At 41.9% G+C, this 17970-nt stretch overlaps 1 protein-coding gene across 1 annotated transcript in view; it reads left to right on the forward strand.

Annotated features, from left to right (window-relative positions):
• The first annotated feature begins 2239 nt into the window (after positions 1-2239).
• OMA1 (OMA1 zinc metallopeptidase) overlaps positions 2240-17970 on the forward strand; it is a 76779-nt gene continuing 61048 nt past the window's right edge. Inside the window, exons 1-3 of the mRNA XM_051999577.1 lie at positions 2240-2331; positions 12744-12970; positions 17028-17548. Coding sequence (XP_051855537.1) covers positions 17049-17548 — 500 coding nt within the window. The 5' untranslated portion in view covers positions 2240-2331; positions 12744-12970; positions 17028-17048. The remainder of the gene's footprint in view (positions 2332-12743; positions 12971-17027; positions 17549-17970) is intronic.

The following is a 17970-nucleotide window of genomic DNA, read 5'->3' on the forward strand; positions in this document are numbered from 1 at the left end:
TTTGCCATTTACCTAAGTGCTTTATACATGTTAGCTACTATTATCATTATTTTAAAAAATTATGTGGCCATCTTATAGTTTGTAGAATTCAGTCCCATGTTGGAAAAAAAAAATTACCCTTATTTAATAGAACACTGAAAACTATCAGCCAGAAAGCAGGCCTGTGCGAAGGCCCTTGGCATCTTTCTAATTTTATCCGATAAATACCAGCTCCATCATCAACATTCAAGCATTTCTGTTGTCAGGAATAAATGCTTTCAACATCCTCAGAAATAATGGTCAAATTTTATCTATTAATAGTAAACTAGGCCTTAATCTCTAATTAAACTGATTTTTGCTGACAGCTTTTTAGATCTGCTTCCTGGAAATGCAAATATTCTGAACTGTTTGGCAACCTTCCTGATGATGGCTTATGCGTCTGCCATCCTAGACCAATCAATGTGAGGTCAGAGAGGAGCAGAGCTGTGCTGGTCGCTGGAGAATTCAGTTTTTGGATCTTCTACTCAAAGATCATCTGCTGAAAAAAAAAAAAAGACCATCTTCTAACTTCAAGAGGATGTATCTCTTCATTGCCAGTGAATCAACACATTTATTAAGGGCCAACCAAATGGGGGTGATGTCTGTTGTGTTTTACCAGATTGTTGAGAGGATCAGTCAATCAACAAGTAATAGTTAGGGGAAAACAGGAATTTGATCAGCTATGTAGTCCTGTCCGCATTTAGTCTCAAGTGACCACTGCCTTCACATGTGTCCCTTGGGGAGAATTGTCTAAGCTCCCCATTTATTGCTCTATCTCCAATATGGCAGAAAGAGAAGATATACTTCCAATGGAAAGTCATTGGAGGAGTCTGATGTAGCTTTGGGGAGTGCTGGGCTTCTTGGCCCCGGGACCAGATCTTCCCTATAACTCTTTGTACAGGTTTCAGGGACCATGTAAAGGAGGCAGGCGTCTGGATCCCAGCTACCATTTTATTTCCTTCTCTTATGGGATAACCCTGGCTCGGCCTCAGTGCCACGCCCGTCTCTTTTAAGCATTTCAATTGCTCAGAGGTTCCTCCCTCTGTGCCCTGCTGGGAGATATCTCCAGAAGGTTCTGGCCAGGAGAATTCTTGTCATGGAACATGGCATCACTTAGCATAGCACAGTGGAAAAAATACTGGACCTGGGGGGAGAGAACCCGAGTTCAAATCCTCCTCTGGCACATTCTACTTGTGTGATCTTAGTCAAACAACTTGACTTTTCAGGGCTTGGATTTCCTGATCTGTCAAATCAGGGGGTAGGACTGGATGACCTTTCTGATTCCCATCTACTTCTACCCCGGTGATCCCATTATCTGCAGTCTGTGTCTACACATTTTAAGCTGCATAAGGATGGGGCTCTTTTATTAAATTTAATTAATTTATTAAATTTATTAACTGAGAAATAGTTACTATTTCCATGTGCCCCAAACTGTGCTAAATGTTTGGTGAGGAATAAACAAATTTGTTCATGAGGGTGGTATAAATAATTCTTTCCTGAAGCTTTAAGAAAAAATCACTATTCCTTTTCAAGGATCCCCTTTTAAAGTGCTCCATATAGATAAAATCTCATTCAATATTCTGTGGAATGTTAGCAGATAGGGCTATTATTATCCCCATTTTCCAGATGAGGAAACTGAGAGAGACAGCCATTCACTAATTGGTCCAGGATCAGACAGCTAGGAAATGTCTGAGACTGGATTTGAATGGGATCTTCCTGATTAGACAGCAAACATTTATTCAGCCCCTACTGTGTGTCAGGTCTGGTGATACAAAGAAAGGCACAACACTGACCCAAGAGACGGAATCAGTCAGTGTAGACAAGAGCTCGTTTGGACCCTCGGACACGTATGCCCCACTAGGCCCCGGCAGGCGCCCCCCTCCCGTTGGCGAGTGGAAACAGGCAGCATGTCCAGAGCCCACTCTGGGCATCAGAGCGCGGGGCCAGCTTCCCAGGCTACACCGTGGCACCCAGGGATAGACGGGCGCCAGGTAGTCTCCAGGTCCTCCGAGGCGCTCTGGGCGCTACCGTCTCCTCCCGCCGCCAGGGGACACCAGAGCGCCGCGGCAGCCCCTCCTCTCCTTGTCAGGCGCTCCTGGAGGCGGCATCATACGCGCGCGCGAGATGGCGAAGAGAATAGGGCAGGCAGGGGAGAGGCGGAGCCAGAGGGCAGGAAATAGGGGCGGAACCCCCTTGAGGGACCGGAAATGGTTGGGTGGGGCGGCACCTGGGGCCGCGAGGCCAAAACCTGGGCCCTACGGGGAGGGCGGGTTTGCGCCTGCGCGCGGGACTTTCCGAACCGGGGACTTCGGGGTCAGTACTCGGGGTGACGGTGCGACACCTCGTCGCTTGGCTTGGGGGCCGGGGGTCCCGGTGAGGGCCCGAGGGGCCGTGGGGGCGGGTCTGACCGGGCAGGGACTAGGGCGTTTGTGTCGAAGGGAACCGGGGGTCGGCAGGGGGCGGGACCTGCGGGGCAGGCGCCAGGAGACCGTCTCCTAGTGACGTGCTTAGGCCCACGCAGACCAGGAGGAGCCGGGCCGGGGCAAGTGCTGGGTTCGAATTTAGTATTTTCCCGTATGATCTTGTGTGATCTAAGTCACTTCACCAGCCTGTTTCCTCCGATGTCTGATGGAGAGGCTCGGACCCCGCGGACTCAGAGAGCTCCTGATCCGATAATAAGAACCGTGCCAGGGAGTAAGGCTGCCTGATGGCCCCAAGCCCTGCGGACACAAACACAGGAGCTCCGTCTGGCCACAGTAACAGTGAGGGTCACAGTGGGGTCGGTGACATTGTAGCAACGACAGTCATAAATTAGCCACAGTAACAGTAGCGAAGGATCCTGAGGCCCAGTGACATGGTGGCCCCAGTAACAGTAGTGAGGGATACAGTGTGGCCCCGTGGGGGGCAGTGACATTGTAGCAGCAATCACCGTAATGGTGGATACAGTGTGGCCCAATGGGATCAGTGACGTTGTAGCAACAAAATAGTAACAGTAATGAAGGACACTGTGGCTCAGTGTGGGGCAGTGACATAGTAGCAGCAATAACAGTAGTGAGGGACCCAGTGTGGCTGGGGAAGGGGTTCAGTGACATTCTAGCAACGACAATAATAAATCATCCACAGTAACAGTAGTGAGGGACACAGTGTGGCCCAGTGGGGTCGGTGACATTGTAGCAACAACAGTAATGAATTAGCCACAATAACAGTAGCAAAGGATCCTGTGGCCCAGGGACATGGTAGCCCCAGTAACAGTAGTGAGGGACACAGTGTGGCCCAGTGGGGGGCAGTGACATTGTAGCAACAACAGTAATGAATTAGCCACAGTAACAGCAGCGAAGGATCCTGTGTCCCAGACATGGTAGCCCCAGTAACAGTAGTGAGGGATACGGGGTGACCCAGTGGGGGGCAGTGACATTGTAGCAGCAATAACCATAGTGGTGGGCACAATGTGGCCCAATGGGGTTAGTGACGTTGTGGCAACAAAATAGTAACAGTAACAGTAATGAAGGACACAGTGTGGCTCAGTGTGGGGCAGTGATATAGTAGCAGCAGTAACAGTGGTGAGGGACACAGTGTGGCTCAGTATGGGGCAGTGACATAGTAGCAGCAGTAACAGTAGTGAGGGACACAGTGTAGTTCAGGTAACAGTAACAGTAGTTAGGGACATATGTGGCCCAGTGAATAATGGTGACATTGTAGCAACAATAACATAGGGACACAATGTGGTCCAGTAAGTAGAGGGAACATTGTAGCAACAACAGTAGTGAAGGACACATCCTTGCATAGTGTGTGGCGCTAATATTGTAGCAACCACAGCAACATTCAGTTTCAGTCTTATCCAATTCTTTGGGATCTGGGGTTTTCTTGGCAGACAGTGGAGTTTTTGCCATTCCTTTTCCAGTCCATCTGACAGATAAGGAAATTGCAGACAGGCTGAAATGACTTGCTCAGGCTCACAAACTAATAAGGATCTAAGGCTAGATTTGAACTCAGGTCTTTCTGACTCAAGGCTTGACCCTCAATGCACTATGGTGCTCTTTAGTTGCCCCCATGTAGCAATAGAAATTCATAATGATGACAGTGATAATGATAGTCAGCCTGAAGCCTGGAAGACCTGGGTGCCTCCCACATATCCTGGCTATGTGAAAAGTGATTCAAGCTCCTCTAAGACTGAGTTGTGGCCAAAGCTGATCTGCCTTGACAGGAGTTCCCCTTTCCAATAACATTGGAGGTTCAGTCTTGACTCCAGCATTAAGGGAGACAGGGAATCTGTCCAGGAAGGGAGATTTCGGGTTGCAGGCTGGGGTAGGAAAAGAAATGAATTCTTTTTTCTTCATATTCCATGGACTTCTCAGGATGTTCCCCACTGGGGAGCACACAGTGTAGGTTCAAATCCTTCCCTTTTGCTAGTTGGTGACTCCTGGCAAATCGCTAAGCCCTAGTTTCACCATCTCTAAAATGGAGATGATATCTGCAGTATCTCCCTCCCGAGGTTATTGAGAAGCCCATAGGAGATGTCAGTCAGCAAGCTTTTATTAAATACTTTCTATTTGACAACTCTGTGATAAGCTCTGAGGATAGGAAGAAAACCTAAATATGTTTTGCAGATCTTAAAGGGCTTTTCTCCTAAGGAGAGTGAGGACTAAATGTAAACAACCCAATAAATATACAAAATATGTACAGGGTAGATGAAAGGGACTGAGGGCGAGGATATTAGCTGCTGGGGTTGGGGAAGGGTCACTCGGTAATTAGCAGAGCTAAATTTAAACTCCAGTCTCTTGATCTGAAATCTGGCACACCTGGCACAGGGTAGTTGCTTGATGAATATTGAGTTGAGCTCTTGTGAGGGGTCTGAGGGAAAGGGCCCAGAAGTGGAGGGAGAGAGGAGAATAGGTGGGTATGGGAGGAGAGCAAGCATGAAGGGCTCAGAAGGGGAATTTTGAGATAATTGCTCCCCCTTTGGTAGTATTTAAGGTTTATTAAGCAGTTTCAGTAGCCTTTAAGATGGGTCCTGGATATTAGAACCTCTGTTTTATAGGGAGAAACTGAAGCTCCAAGTCGAGAATTGTCCCAGGTCAGGCTCAATGTAGAAAAACCAAACTTCCTTCCTGCGCTTCTTTTTACTGGTCTGGGTGCTGGGGATCAGGGTCAGTTGTGTGTTTAGTCTGGAAAGTCCTCCCCTGCTCCCACAGCCTTAGCCAGCCTACTTCCATGGCACTGGGGATTGATTTTTGGTCGATTTTGATCTTCATAAAGAAGCATTGTGTCCATCAGTGTTTCCCCCCTTCTCCCTGAAACATTTTCCTTTCTTCTCAGGGTCTGGAAAAGGCCTCAGTCACTGATACAACCTGTTTCAAGTCCACCAATGATTAACGCACTACAAATTCATAAGCTTCCAAAGTAAATAAAGTAAAAATCTCAATTCAATGGCTCTAGATCCTTTTAAACTCAGGACCCTGTCTATAAGAGCCTTTTCATCCACCACCTCAAAATACTGCCCCAGTGAAATGGAAGCCCAGTGGACAGCAGCCAGCATCCTTGCCCTGGGAGGAGAATTCCAGGGGGGATGAAAATAGCCTCAGGAGCTGTGGGCCAGGCTGGATCTGGAGCAGAGAGGCCTTCCTCAAAGGGCACGAGCAAGGGCACCCCTACCCTTACCTCAGACCTGAGCCAGGTAGCAGGACAGACTGAGGTCTGCTCAAGTGGGTTTGGGGCCCCTCCTTGGTGGGTGGACTTTGCTCGAATGATTATTTAAAGTACTGTCCTATTTTTGCCAATCTGACAGCTGTTTCCATAGAAACTGGAGAAGAGACAGGCGCTTTCAGCAGAGTTGTTAAACCTGTCTTCGAGGCTTCAGCTGTGAATGCCAGGCAGTGTTGGACAGGCTCGTTTTGAAATAATCTTTTAAAAATTAAGGCTCTAAAATGTTCTCAAAGACCATAAAGATTCAATTGTTTAATGAGCTAAAATGATTAAATTAACAAAGAATCTTACAAATTCATCAGCTTTGCTAGTTAGCCTGCTAGAATTCTTTTGATGTAAATTTATGGAAGCCTTTGATTTGTTCTCAAGCCTTACATCTTTCTATCAGTATGTATAATCTGGTATTTGGTTCTGTAGCAGTAAATTTCTTTCTCAAATAAAGGGAAGATTATAAATTAAGAAATATTGCTATTCCCTGCTTGTAGGCATTGCAAATGGTGTTCCGAGGATCTTTCTGTACACTATAACAGTGCAGCAGGCATTTATTATGCACTTATAATATAAATGCAAGGTGTTGCGCTTAGTCCTGATTACTGCTTGGTTCTTATCCTCAAGGAACTTGTGATAGGAAGATGTCTTGAAGATGTCTTGAAGACACAGCTGCTGGGCTATAGAGGAGAGAGATATATAGAGAGGGGAGGTAGGAACAGTGCCAGCAGTCATTTCCTTGCTCAGGAAGCTTCAGGGATTCCTTCTTGTGAGTAGCTTTTAAAGCCTTTTGTGGTTTGACTCCATCTCCCCTCCAAGCTTGTGGTTGAGGACTTCCCTCCGTTTACCTGCCCCTTTTTTCTGTTTCCAGTATCTACCACCTTTGTTCCTTTCCAGGGACTGCCTCTCCTGCTGGGTAGTCTCCCCCCTCATCTCTGTCTGCTAAGATTTCTAGTTTCTTTGAAAACTCAGGTGGGATATACTTTCTTTTATTTTTTTTAATATTTTATTTTACTTCATAATAACTTTATATTGACAGAATCCATGCCAGGGTAATTTTTTTACAACATTATCCCTTGCACTCGCTTCTGTTCCGATTTTTCCCCTCCTTCCCTCCATCCCCTCCCCTAGATGGCAAGCAGGCCTATATATGTTAGATATGTTGCAGTATATCCTAAATACAATATATGTTTGCAGAACCGAACAGTTCTCTTGTTGCACAGGGAGAATTGGATTCAGAAGGTAAAAATAACCTGGGAAGAAAAACAAAAATGCAGATAGTTCACATTCGTTTCCCAGTGTTCTTTCTTTGGGTGTAGCTGCTTCTGTCCATCATTTATCAATTGAAACTCAGTTAGGTCTCTTTGTCAAAGAAATCCACTTCCATCAGAATACATCCTCATACAATATCGTTGTTGAAGTGTATAATGATCTCCTGATTCTGCTCATTTCACTTAGCATCAGTTCATGAAAGTCTCTCCAAGCCTCTCTGTATTCTTCCTGCTGGTCATTCCTTACAGAACAATAATATTCCATAACATTCATATACCACAATTTACCCAACCGTTCTCCAATTGATGGGCATCCATTCAATTTCCAGTTTCTAGCCACTACAAACAGGGCTGCCACAAACATTTTGGCACATACAGGTCCCTTTCCTTTCTTTAGTATCTCTTTGGGATATAAGCCCAATAGAAACACTGCTGGATCAAAGGGTATGCACAGTTTGATAACTTTTGGGGAATAATTCCAGATTGCTCTCCAGAATGGTTGGATTCGTTCACAACTCCACCAACAATGCACCAGTGTCCCCGTTTTCCCGCATCCCCTCCAACATTCATCATTATTTTTTCCTGTCATCTTAGCCAATCTGACAGGTGTGTAGTGGTATCTCAGAGTTGTCTTAATTTGCATTTCTCTGATCAATAATGATTTGGAACACTCTTTCATATGAGTGGTAATAGTTTCAATTTCATCCTCTCGAAAATTGTCTGTTCCATATCCTTTGACCATTTATCAATTGGAGAATGGCTTGATTTCTTATAAATCTGAGTCAATTCTCTATATATTTTGGAAATGAGGCCTTTACCAGAACCTTTAACTGTGAAGATGTTTTCCCAGTTTGTTGCTTCCCTTCTAATCTTGTTTGCATTAGTTTTATTTGTACAAAGGCTTTTTAATTTGATGTAATCAAAATTTTCTATTTTGTGATCAGTAATGGTCTCTAGTTCATCTTTGGTCACAAATTTCTTTCTCCTCCACAAGTCTGAGAGATAAACTATCCTATGTTTCTCTAATTTAGTTATAATCTCGTTCTTTATGCCTAGATCATGGACCCATTTTGATCTTATCTTGGTATATGGTGTTAAGTGTGGGTTCTTGCCTAATTTCTGCCATACTAATTCCCAGTTATCCCAGCAGTTTTTATCAAATAATGAATTCTTATCCCCAAAGTTAGGATCTTTGGGTTTGTCAAACACTAGATTGCTATAGTTGACTATTCTGTCTTGTGAACCTAACCTTTTCCACTGATCCACTAATCTATTTCTTAGCCAATACCAAATGGTTTTGGTGACTGCTGCTTTATAATATAATTTTAGATCAGGTACAGCTAGGCCACCTTCATTTGATTTTTTTTTTTTTTTCATTAATTCCCTTGAGAGTCTCGACTTTTTATTGTTCCATATGAATTTTGTTGTTATTTTTTCTAGATCATTAAAATGTTTTCTTGGAAGTCTGATTGGTATAGCACTAAATAAATAGATTAGTTTAGGGAGTATTGTCATCTTTATTGTATTCGCTTGGCCTATCCAAGAGCACTTAATATTTTTCCAATTATTTAAGTCTGACTTTATTTATGTGGAAACTTTTTTGTAATTTTGCTCATATAATTCCTGACTTTCCTTTGGTAGATAAGATTCCCAAATATTTTATGCTATCAACAGTTATTCTGAATGGAATTTCTCTTTGTATCTCTTGCTGTTGGATTTTGTTGGTGATGTATAAAAATGCTGAGGATTTATGGGGATTTATTTTGTATCCAGCTACTTTGCTAAAATTATGAATTATTTCTAATAGCTTTTTAGTAGAATCTCTGGGGTTCTCTAGGTATACCATCATATCATCTGCAAAGAGTGATAGTTTGGTTTCCTCATTGCCTACTCTAATTCCTTTAATATCTTTCTCGACTTTTATTGCAGAGGCTAGTGTTTCTAATACAATATTGAATAATAATAGTGATAGTAGGCAACCTTGCTTCACTCCAGATCTTACTGGGAAAGGTTCCAGTTTTTCCCCATTGCATATGATGCTTACTGAAGGTTTTAAATATATGCCCCTGACTAAGGAAAAATCCATTTATTCCTATGCTCTCAAGTATTTTTATGGGATATACTTTCTTACAGGAGAAGTTCTTTGACTGTTTGGGGAAGACTTTGGATCCTTTCAGGTTCTGAAAATAATCGAAAGAAATATTCAATTTCAGCTAGAGTTTAATGAAAATAAAGGTCTAGTATTTTTCTGATCCATGTTCTTAGAACCCTTTTAGGGTCAATTGACCACAAAATCCTTGTCCTTCAGGAAGACTATGTGAATTTCCTAGCTATTAATGTCTTTGCCCCAGAAATTATTTTGATTATATTATAGATGAAATTTTCTAAGTACTTACTGTTTTTCCTCAAAAGGATGTAAGCTTCTTGAGGATAGGAACTGTTTCGGTTGTGTATTTATATCCCTCAATGTAGCATAGTACCAAATATGGTATGTGCTTAATGAAATTAAATAAGTGTTCTGAAGAAAACTGGAGAGGTCAGAGAAAGTGTAGTATATAAATCACTTGTCAGCCTCTCCCATTTCCTTTCCCATAAATAAAATGTTTATTTTCTCATGTAATTTTTTAAAATGTTATATCAGGAATTCAAAATTATAAATTGGAAAAGTGGTGGAGATGCTTTTCATCTTTCAGATTTAACCCAGAAGGTGGCCTGTTAAGATTTTATTAGATTCTCAAGAAAATATGTCAACTTATGGGTGGGAAAAGATTTAAATTTAAAAATAACATTGTGATGGTCATTACAAATACACACTTTGGTGTATTTGTAAGAAAAGGAGACTTAAGTAGTAATAGCTTACATTTATCTACTTTTAAGGTTTGTAGGTCCTTAAATCATCTTGTTCTTTCATTTTTACAATAATCCTGAAAAGTTGGTGCTATTGTTAGCCCAATTTTACAGATGAAAAAACAGTCCTTCAAAGGTTAAGTGACTTGCCTAAGATCTCAAGGTGGATGAGAATCTGAATTAGGATTTCACAAAGCTCTTGTGTTTCCAAATACACCTTGATCCATTTCACTTTCATTCCCAGAATCTGATAGGTCTGCTTTTTGGGAGGAATGAGTAAGGTGACTATTTGAAAACAAAATAGGAACTTGAACCCTTCTCCCAAAATGGGGATATTCTTCTGTTTTTCTATAGTCTTTTTTAGAAGTGGTTAGCCTAATATAGGGCTTTCTTGGCTTGCTATGGAGATTCTTGTTGTTAGTCCTTTGTTTTGGAAGTGATGGATGCCTTCATGAGGGATGTCTTTAATTGTCAGTGTCTCCTTTCCTGAGTCATAGTAGTCCAGTGGTGTGACAAAAGTCAGGATGACTGGCGGTGGCTTGGGATGCAGTGATGATGACCTTGCCTTCTGATGGCTGACTGAGCTCTAGGTGCTCCACGGTGCCTGCTTCAGCATCCTTTGTGGCCATTTGGAACAAATTGTTGCGTCTGCCCATTCTGCCAGGGAAAGTCATGTGCTTGGAGTATATCCCCTAACACGACTGATGGGTCTGAGGCCTGTTGATTACCTTCAGCCTGGTTTAGCTGATGGCTTATCAGATGTGTTGGCTGTGGGTGCTACAGGATTTTGGGAGCCACAGATGAGAGTTGGGTGAAGGTGGACACCAAAAGTAAATGAACATCCCTGACAAGGGGCTGTTAAAGCCCTCACACCGGAAGTGCTGAACATTCCACCTAAATTAGGAAATGAGGTCATATCTTGATTGAAGTGACTGCTTGCTTTAGGCTGATAAGAAATACCCACATAGAGAAGTGGGTAGATAGATCTGTGGATATTTAGAGAGAGCATTAAAAAAACATTTTTTTTTGTCCTGTGTCAGATTTTAAGGCTAGAGCTGGAAATATAGATAAAAGGGGGGAAAAGATATTTTCTCTCTTCCAGGAGCTTACATTTTAACGGTATGTGTGAATCCCCAAAGGACCCAATGGAGGTATGGGGTAAGGTGGAAAAGTCTGGAAAGTTCCAGAACAGAGCTGAGAGGATTGATGGCCTAGGCTCTTCCTGCAGTACTGTTCCCTGGGAGGGCTTCACCTTTCAGAAGAGGGCCAAGGGCAGAGATGCCTTTCGAGAAGATAGAGCTGAATAGAGCTTTTTTTGTGGCTTTGGCCAATTTTTAGCTTGTGCATGTTATTGTGGGGAAGTCTTCCCCCACAGTTGTAAGTGGATGTTAGACCATTGTATTGTTAACATTTTAGGATAATTATAATTTGGGTGAATCTGTTAACGATTAGAAATAAAGGATTTCAAGTTTTGCTATTTTTAAAAAATAGTGCCCCTGCCTAGGGAAGTAACTAACAGCGATTTTTAAAATTGCTTTCGATGTACCAGACATGGAGCTAGTGCTGGGGGCACATGTATAAAGAATCCCTGCTTGAGACGAGTGTCTTGGGGAGAAGGAGATGGTCCTTTTGTCTCGTGGGAGAGAACTGTCCCTTTCTTCATTGAAACATCAGATTTCATATGGCATGGAGCTGGTACAGAACTCACTTCACTACCTGGGACGCAGTTAGCTCCCAACTGTGCTTTCCCTAGCTCTCTAGCAGGTACGGAGATCCTTGTTGCTATCAGATTATCTTCAGTCTTGACAACTCACATACACATCGTGCTTTAAGAATTCATAGAACATTTTCTTCCAGACCTTCCTTGGAGATAGGATCCTTGATTTTGAGTAGAAGATCACTTCCTTACATTTTACAGATGAAGAACAAGGTCCAGGGAGGTCTCATGACTCACTTAGCAGTTTCAGGCTTTGCTTCAAAGACAGTCTTCCCCTCATGTTCTCAGATGGGCTCTCATGGGCTGTTTCAGTCTAGGATTCCATTTTTCACATGAGAAAGTTGAATCTCAGAGAGGCGACGTGACTTGACCGTAGCTAACTAGATCTGGAGCTGGGACTTGTTAGGTCCGGCCTTCCTTATTTTTCCTGTGTTTGCAAAAATTGTTTCCTATTGTACCAAATTCTAATTAAATTTTTTCAGTGAACAAAAATCAGTTTTCCCCCTGCTCACCTCCCTCCCCTCCTCCCCCTCAGCCAAACCCTTGTTACAAACAGTCATGCAAGAATGGCTGGTAGTGCCCAAAAGAGGCACAAGCATCCCATTCTGCACTAAATCCATCATCGTTCTGGCAGGAAAGAAGGTATTACCGAAGGTAGAAGGGATATGATTTGGATGAAGAAGTCTGAGAGGGATCCTTAGGTGGAAGGATGAGAGTGTGGAGGGAAGCAGAAATGTTGGTGTTGAGGGGCGGAGACCGAAGGGAGCTACTTTCTTGTGGCTTTGAATTCCATGTTTTAGAAAATTCCTTACAATCTAACTTGGATTCAGTCGGGGATTCAATCTTGCCTGGGGTTCTCTGTGACTTTTCTGCTGTTTAGAAGGATTAAGGAAAACCTGCCATGGGGGATTCAGAAGTCACTCACTTGGTCTAAAGAGACCCTCCAGCAAAGAGACGCTTAATGTCAATGCTTAAATGGTGTGCTCTGGTGAAGCTGCACAGGAACCCTCCAGATTGGTACATGGGCACATTTGGGGCTTTTCTACCATGGCAGAGTTTCAGAAACCTTGGAATGCTGGCCTTTTATCCTGCCCAATATGTCCATGGTGGAAAGTACTGATGAACTCCGGGTTCAGAGACCATACCTACTTTTACCCCTTTTGATATGACTCAATGGTCTGCCTCTACATATCTTTCAGCCAGAACAACTCACAAAGGAGTCTGCTTAGGTGTGGAGGGGTGGTGACCTGTATCAGTGGAAACGCCTCTGAGAGATGCGCATCCTGAAGCCTTGACGGTGTCCATGAAGCATGTGGGAGAACGGACATCTCCCATTCCTCTGGCTTCTGTATCATCCTCCTTCCTGAGCTCCTTTAGCAGGACTTCGTGTGACGTCACGTTTTGTTGTTTTGGCTGATTGTTTCAGGTACTTTGGGTCTTGGCTCAGATGGATTTTTATGCTCATGTCTGTGAGGGCCAGGGCTGTGTGCTAAGTTTCCTTTGTCTCATCCGTGCTCAGAGCTTGGAGGCTCTCAGAAAATCCAGCTCTGTGACATATGGTTTTAGGATGTCTGGACTGAGCCCTTAAAAAATTTTTTTTTTCCGGTTTTGTTCTTATGAATTTGCTAACCATTAACAAACACGACTTCCTTAGAAAAGAACAGAAAAAGAAGATCGCTCTTAGGTATAGCTTCTGAGAAAAAGTCTTAAATTCAAACTATTTATAGCACTGCCCTCTGGGTTTTCTTCTGAGTTTTTTTTTCTGGTTTTTTTTTTTTTTTCATCATATTTTTCTATCCTTAGTCCATTTACTTCTTTTCTTTTTTCTCCCCCTGAGGCAATTAGGGTTAAGTGACTTGCCCAGAGTCACACAGTTAGGAAATGTTAAGTGTCTGAGCTCAGATTTGAACTCAGGTCCTCCTGACTTCAGGGTTGATGCTCTATCCACTATGCCACCTAGCTGCCCCTAGTCCATTTATTTCAATAAACATTTGTTAAGTGCCTGCTGTGTGCAGATTATTATTATTTTTTAAAAAGCCCTCAGGGCAGCTAGATGGCACAATAGATAGAGTACCCTCTTTGGAGTTAGGAGGACCTGAGTTCAAATCCAGCCTCAGATACTTAACATATAAATATGACCATGGGCAAGTCACTTAACCCCAGTTGCCTTGCCAAAAAAACAAAAAAAACCAAAAAAAAAAAACAAAAAAACCCAAAAGGCCTTGACCTTAACCTGGAGTTAAAAGAATAAAATATACAGAAATAAGTAAATAAATGCAAAGTAATTTGAGGAATTTATGTTTTCTAACCCTAATCTTCTCAAAGTAGCATGTTAGATTATTCAAAAATTTTATTTTCATTTATTTAAATTTGATTAATATTTTATTTTTTCAGTGTCATGTAAAAACACATTTTAAATTGTTTTAAAATTTTTGAGTTGCCAATTCTCTTTCTTTCCTCCTCTCTCTACCCTCATTGAGGAGGCAATCGATTTGATATAGTTTATACATGTTCCGCCATGTAAAACATAATTTCATGTCAGTAATGTAAAAAACCAATCCTTTATTTTCTGTGTATTTTTCTAAATGTTTTGTTGGTGTTCTTCTCTAATTTTTTTTGTATCCTTTCACCCTCCTCCTCCTTTCCCAGCTCCCCAAGAATAAAAGCCTAGAAGTCCTGTTTTGTAACAAATGAGTATAATCAAACAAAACAAATTCACACATGGGTTGTATTTGAGAACATATGTCTCATTTGGCACCTTTATTCTATCACCTCTCTGTCAGAAGTGGGAAGTTTGTTTCACTTTCTGTTCTCTCTAATTGGTCATTGCATTGATTAGCCTCTGTAAGTCTTTCAGCATTGCTTTTCTTTACACAGTTTGTATTGCTTCTGGTTCTGCCAGAAGACCTGGCATCAGTCCCTGTTAATTCTCCCAGATTTCTCAGAATCTGTCCTTGTCATTTTTGATGGCACAAGGACTCTCAGTTCCCTTTTGGTTCTGTAACTGTCTAGTCCCATCCCATTTAGTGAATAGAAAACCACTTTGGTTCTAGTTCTTTGCTACAACAAATATTTTGTTCCTCTAGTCTTTTTTTTTAGTTATTTATTTATTTTTGGTACCTTCATCATATAAATCTAGGTGTGGTAAGACCGAGGCCTAGGGTATCGGTCACATGCCAGTGATGTTTTTTAGGTATGATTCTTTATTGTTTGTCAGAATAGTTGGATTAATTTGCTTTTCCACCAGCAGGAAGTTGTTGAGGCTGCCTTCTCACAACCTTCCAGCAATTGTCTTCTCCCTTTTTTGGGGCGTTTGCTTTAGCCAGTCTGATGGGAATGAGATGGAAACTCAGAGTTTTAATTCAATTTCTTTTATCATTCACAATTGGGAACATTTTTTCATGTAACTACTGATACTTCCTTTTTTTTTTTTTTTTTTTTTCACCAACCTGCCTCTTTATATAGTCTTTGCTCATTTATCTGTTGAGGAAATAGTTCTTTTTTGTGTCCTCTAAACTTGGATATCAGATCTTAAGTAGAGAAATTTGCTGCAAACGTTTTTTTTTTCCTCAGTTAACTTTTTCCCTTCTAATTCTGACAACACTTATTTTATTTGTAAGAAACTTCAATTTTACATGATCACAATACTCCATATTGTTGTCTGTGACACTTTCAATCCACCATAGTTGTGGTGTGACCATATATAATTGTTTGATTCTAACAGATTTGCCCTAATGTAGCTTACTTTATGTTCAAAAATGAAAAAAAAAATAAAATGAAAACTATGGGACATATCACTTTAAATATGGTAAAAATTTAGTATTTTTAATCCTCCTAATTTGTAGTTGGTAGAATTAGTCATTCCCATAGAGAATGGGCCAGAGTTTACAATTACTTGGTGATCAACCAAGGGGTAAATCACTGCTCTCAGCTACTGGGGAGGTAGGTCTCCCTGAGGGAGCTCACACCCTAACTAGGAAGGCCACATCACAGACAGAACTCTGTAAGTGTACATGCTAGATAAATATGAAGGGAAGCAGTGCCGTCATTAAATCCAGGGTAGTTTGGGACAATCAGAAAAGCTTTGCAGGAAGAGGATTGGCAGAGGAAGGAAGAAGTACAGCATTCTGGGGCTTAGCTCTCAGTGTGAAAGCTTCCCATGGATGGAAAGGGAAAGTGGTGTGTGAGAAGCAGAGTGAAGGTCAGTTTGGCTGCTTCAGGGGTGAGGGAGTCTAGTGGAGCTAGAAAGGTGGGCTGGGCCAAGGGCTTGAGTTTTCTGAGCAAAACTGAGGAGTCTTAATGGCACTGACAATTCTACATCTAAGATACTTGATTTGGCAGAAAGTAGGGAGAGACACTGGCCTGGGAGATCAATCAGGGGAGGTGGTGATGTTGACGTTGGCTTTGTGAGCAGAAAAAGATCAAATGGCAACCATGTTATGCAGGCAAAAGCAGATAGGTTGGGTAGTGATATTTGGGATGAGCAGAGGGAGGGGCTCACATATCAGTGAACAAAGTCTCTTTTTATTGTGCATGTGTGGACTGAAGGGGCAACGGGGGAAATAGATCAAAGGACCGGATATTTCAGGGGCTTTTATTCTAGTTGCAGATAATTGTCAGTAGTGAGTTAGATATCGATGCCATTGGGAGCTTCCAGGAGGAAGCAGGTCAGTGTCTTTTCTGTGCCCAAGACTTAATGTTTCCAGTTGACATAGAAAGTTACTCACCACTTTTTGCAGATCTTCAGATTGGCAATAATTTTTGGTATTCCTCAGTGTTTTCTTCAATCTTAGTTCCTCATCTGAACCTTTGGGTTGGCCAGCATCCATTCTTCATTTTGGGGGGGATGAAAAAGGGGATGGCTAGTCCTATGCTGACCCTCTGGGATTTTTCAAAACAGAGCCCCTGTGCCTGGTCTATCCCATTGGAACTCTACTGCATGAAGCTGGACTGGGCTGGTTTCTTTGGGCATTCTCCAGCCCTTCCGCAGACCCCACTCTACCTCACCCATAAATCTCACCATTTGGGGCTTTCTTAGGGGACCTCCTATGACTGAGATAAATAGTTTCTATGTCCATAGCCACCAAGAGCTCTCTAGGGAGAGGAGGGACATCTTGGGAAGCCAAGATATGAATTCTCTACATAACCAAATCACTTATTACGTGGACCATTTTTTCCTGTGTGACAATGGACTCCTTTTTTATTTTCCCAAATTTTCATCTCTCTTCCCCTTTATTTCATGGCCCAGACTCTCTATAACCTTTCTAAGTGTTTGGTGATCAGAACAGTTTGGGAAATACTCCACTGTTATCATTTGTGTCATTGAAAGGTATGTCTGAAGGCAGCAGCGTGGGGAAACACTTGGGTCATTTTAATTGGAAATGTGCTAAATGAACCCAATATACCTGTTACATAAATACGATTCTCACTTTAAGTTGCAGGTATTTTCCAGATTTATTTATAGTGTCCTTTCTGTGTTCTAGGGTAATCAAGCAAAAGAAAAAATGAACACCATCTGTGGCCTACAGTCTGCTAGTAGAAACTGTGTTTTCTTTAGGTTAACATCACTGACTGATTGGAAAAACTCTTTCAGAGCATATTGGTCTTTTCCTTCAAAGAATCATCATCAGGTACTGGTGAATTGTATGGGGGACAAATGCCAAGGAAAAAGCCTGAGGAAGAACTGTGTATCGAGAGGAAGTTCTCTCTTTGCTAGGACCTATAATAACAGCCAGAGATGGCTTTTAAGTGGCTGGAGCAGAGAAACTTGGAAGAGGATGAGCAGCTGCTCTGGGTGGCCCTACTTCTCTTGGAGGCAGGGCTCCACAGAGAGAGGCACTGTCCTGGCTCTCTCAGGATTTGAACCTGGGAAGTTGTTTCCTGTGAAAGGGATGAACGATGTCAACAGCTTCCACACGTCATCGAGGCTTCGGGCTGCACCTGTTCCTCTTCTCTGGATCATTCTTAAGCCAATACAGAAACTTCTTGCAATCATTATTGGCAGGTGAAGTACTCAGTTTTTTACTCTTGTATTTTTAAAGTGTAGGGAAAATTGGCTTTTTAAAGAAAAATACCTCAAGCTAACCCCACATAGTACAAATTTAAGTTATTGTTGATCCTATATAATTTTATACAATTATTTATGAGTGTGCTTAGAGACATAGAATATTATCATTTAAAGGAATCTCAGAGTGAAATCCCAATTGGAATTCATTATCTTTCCTTCCCCCAACTCTCCTCTTTCTAATTTCCCTGTTTTTAAAATTCATTTTTATTGTATTTTTAGTCTTAAATTATTTCTCTCTCATTTTCTATGAGAAATAATATGTTTCTACATATTGAAAAAGCAAGAAAAATAAAACCCATTAAATAGTCAAGGAAAACAAATTCCCACATTAACCATGTCCAAAAAAAAAAATGTGCCTT

Source organism: Antechinus flavipes, chromosome 4, assembly GCF_016432865.1.
Source record: "Antechinus flavipes isolate AdamAnt ecotype Samford, QLD, Australia chromosome 4, AdamAnt_v2, whole genome shotgun sequence".
In the NCBI taxonomy this organism is placed as follows: Eukaryota; Metazoa; Chordata; class Mammalia; order Dasyuromorphia; family Dasyuridae; genus Antechinus; species Antechinus flavipes.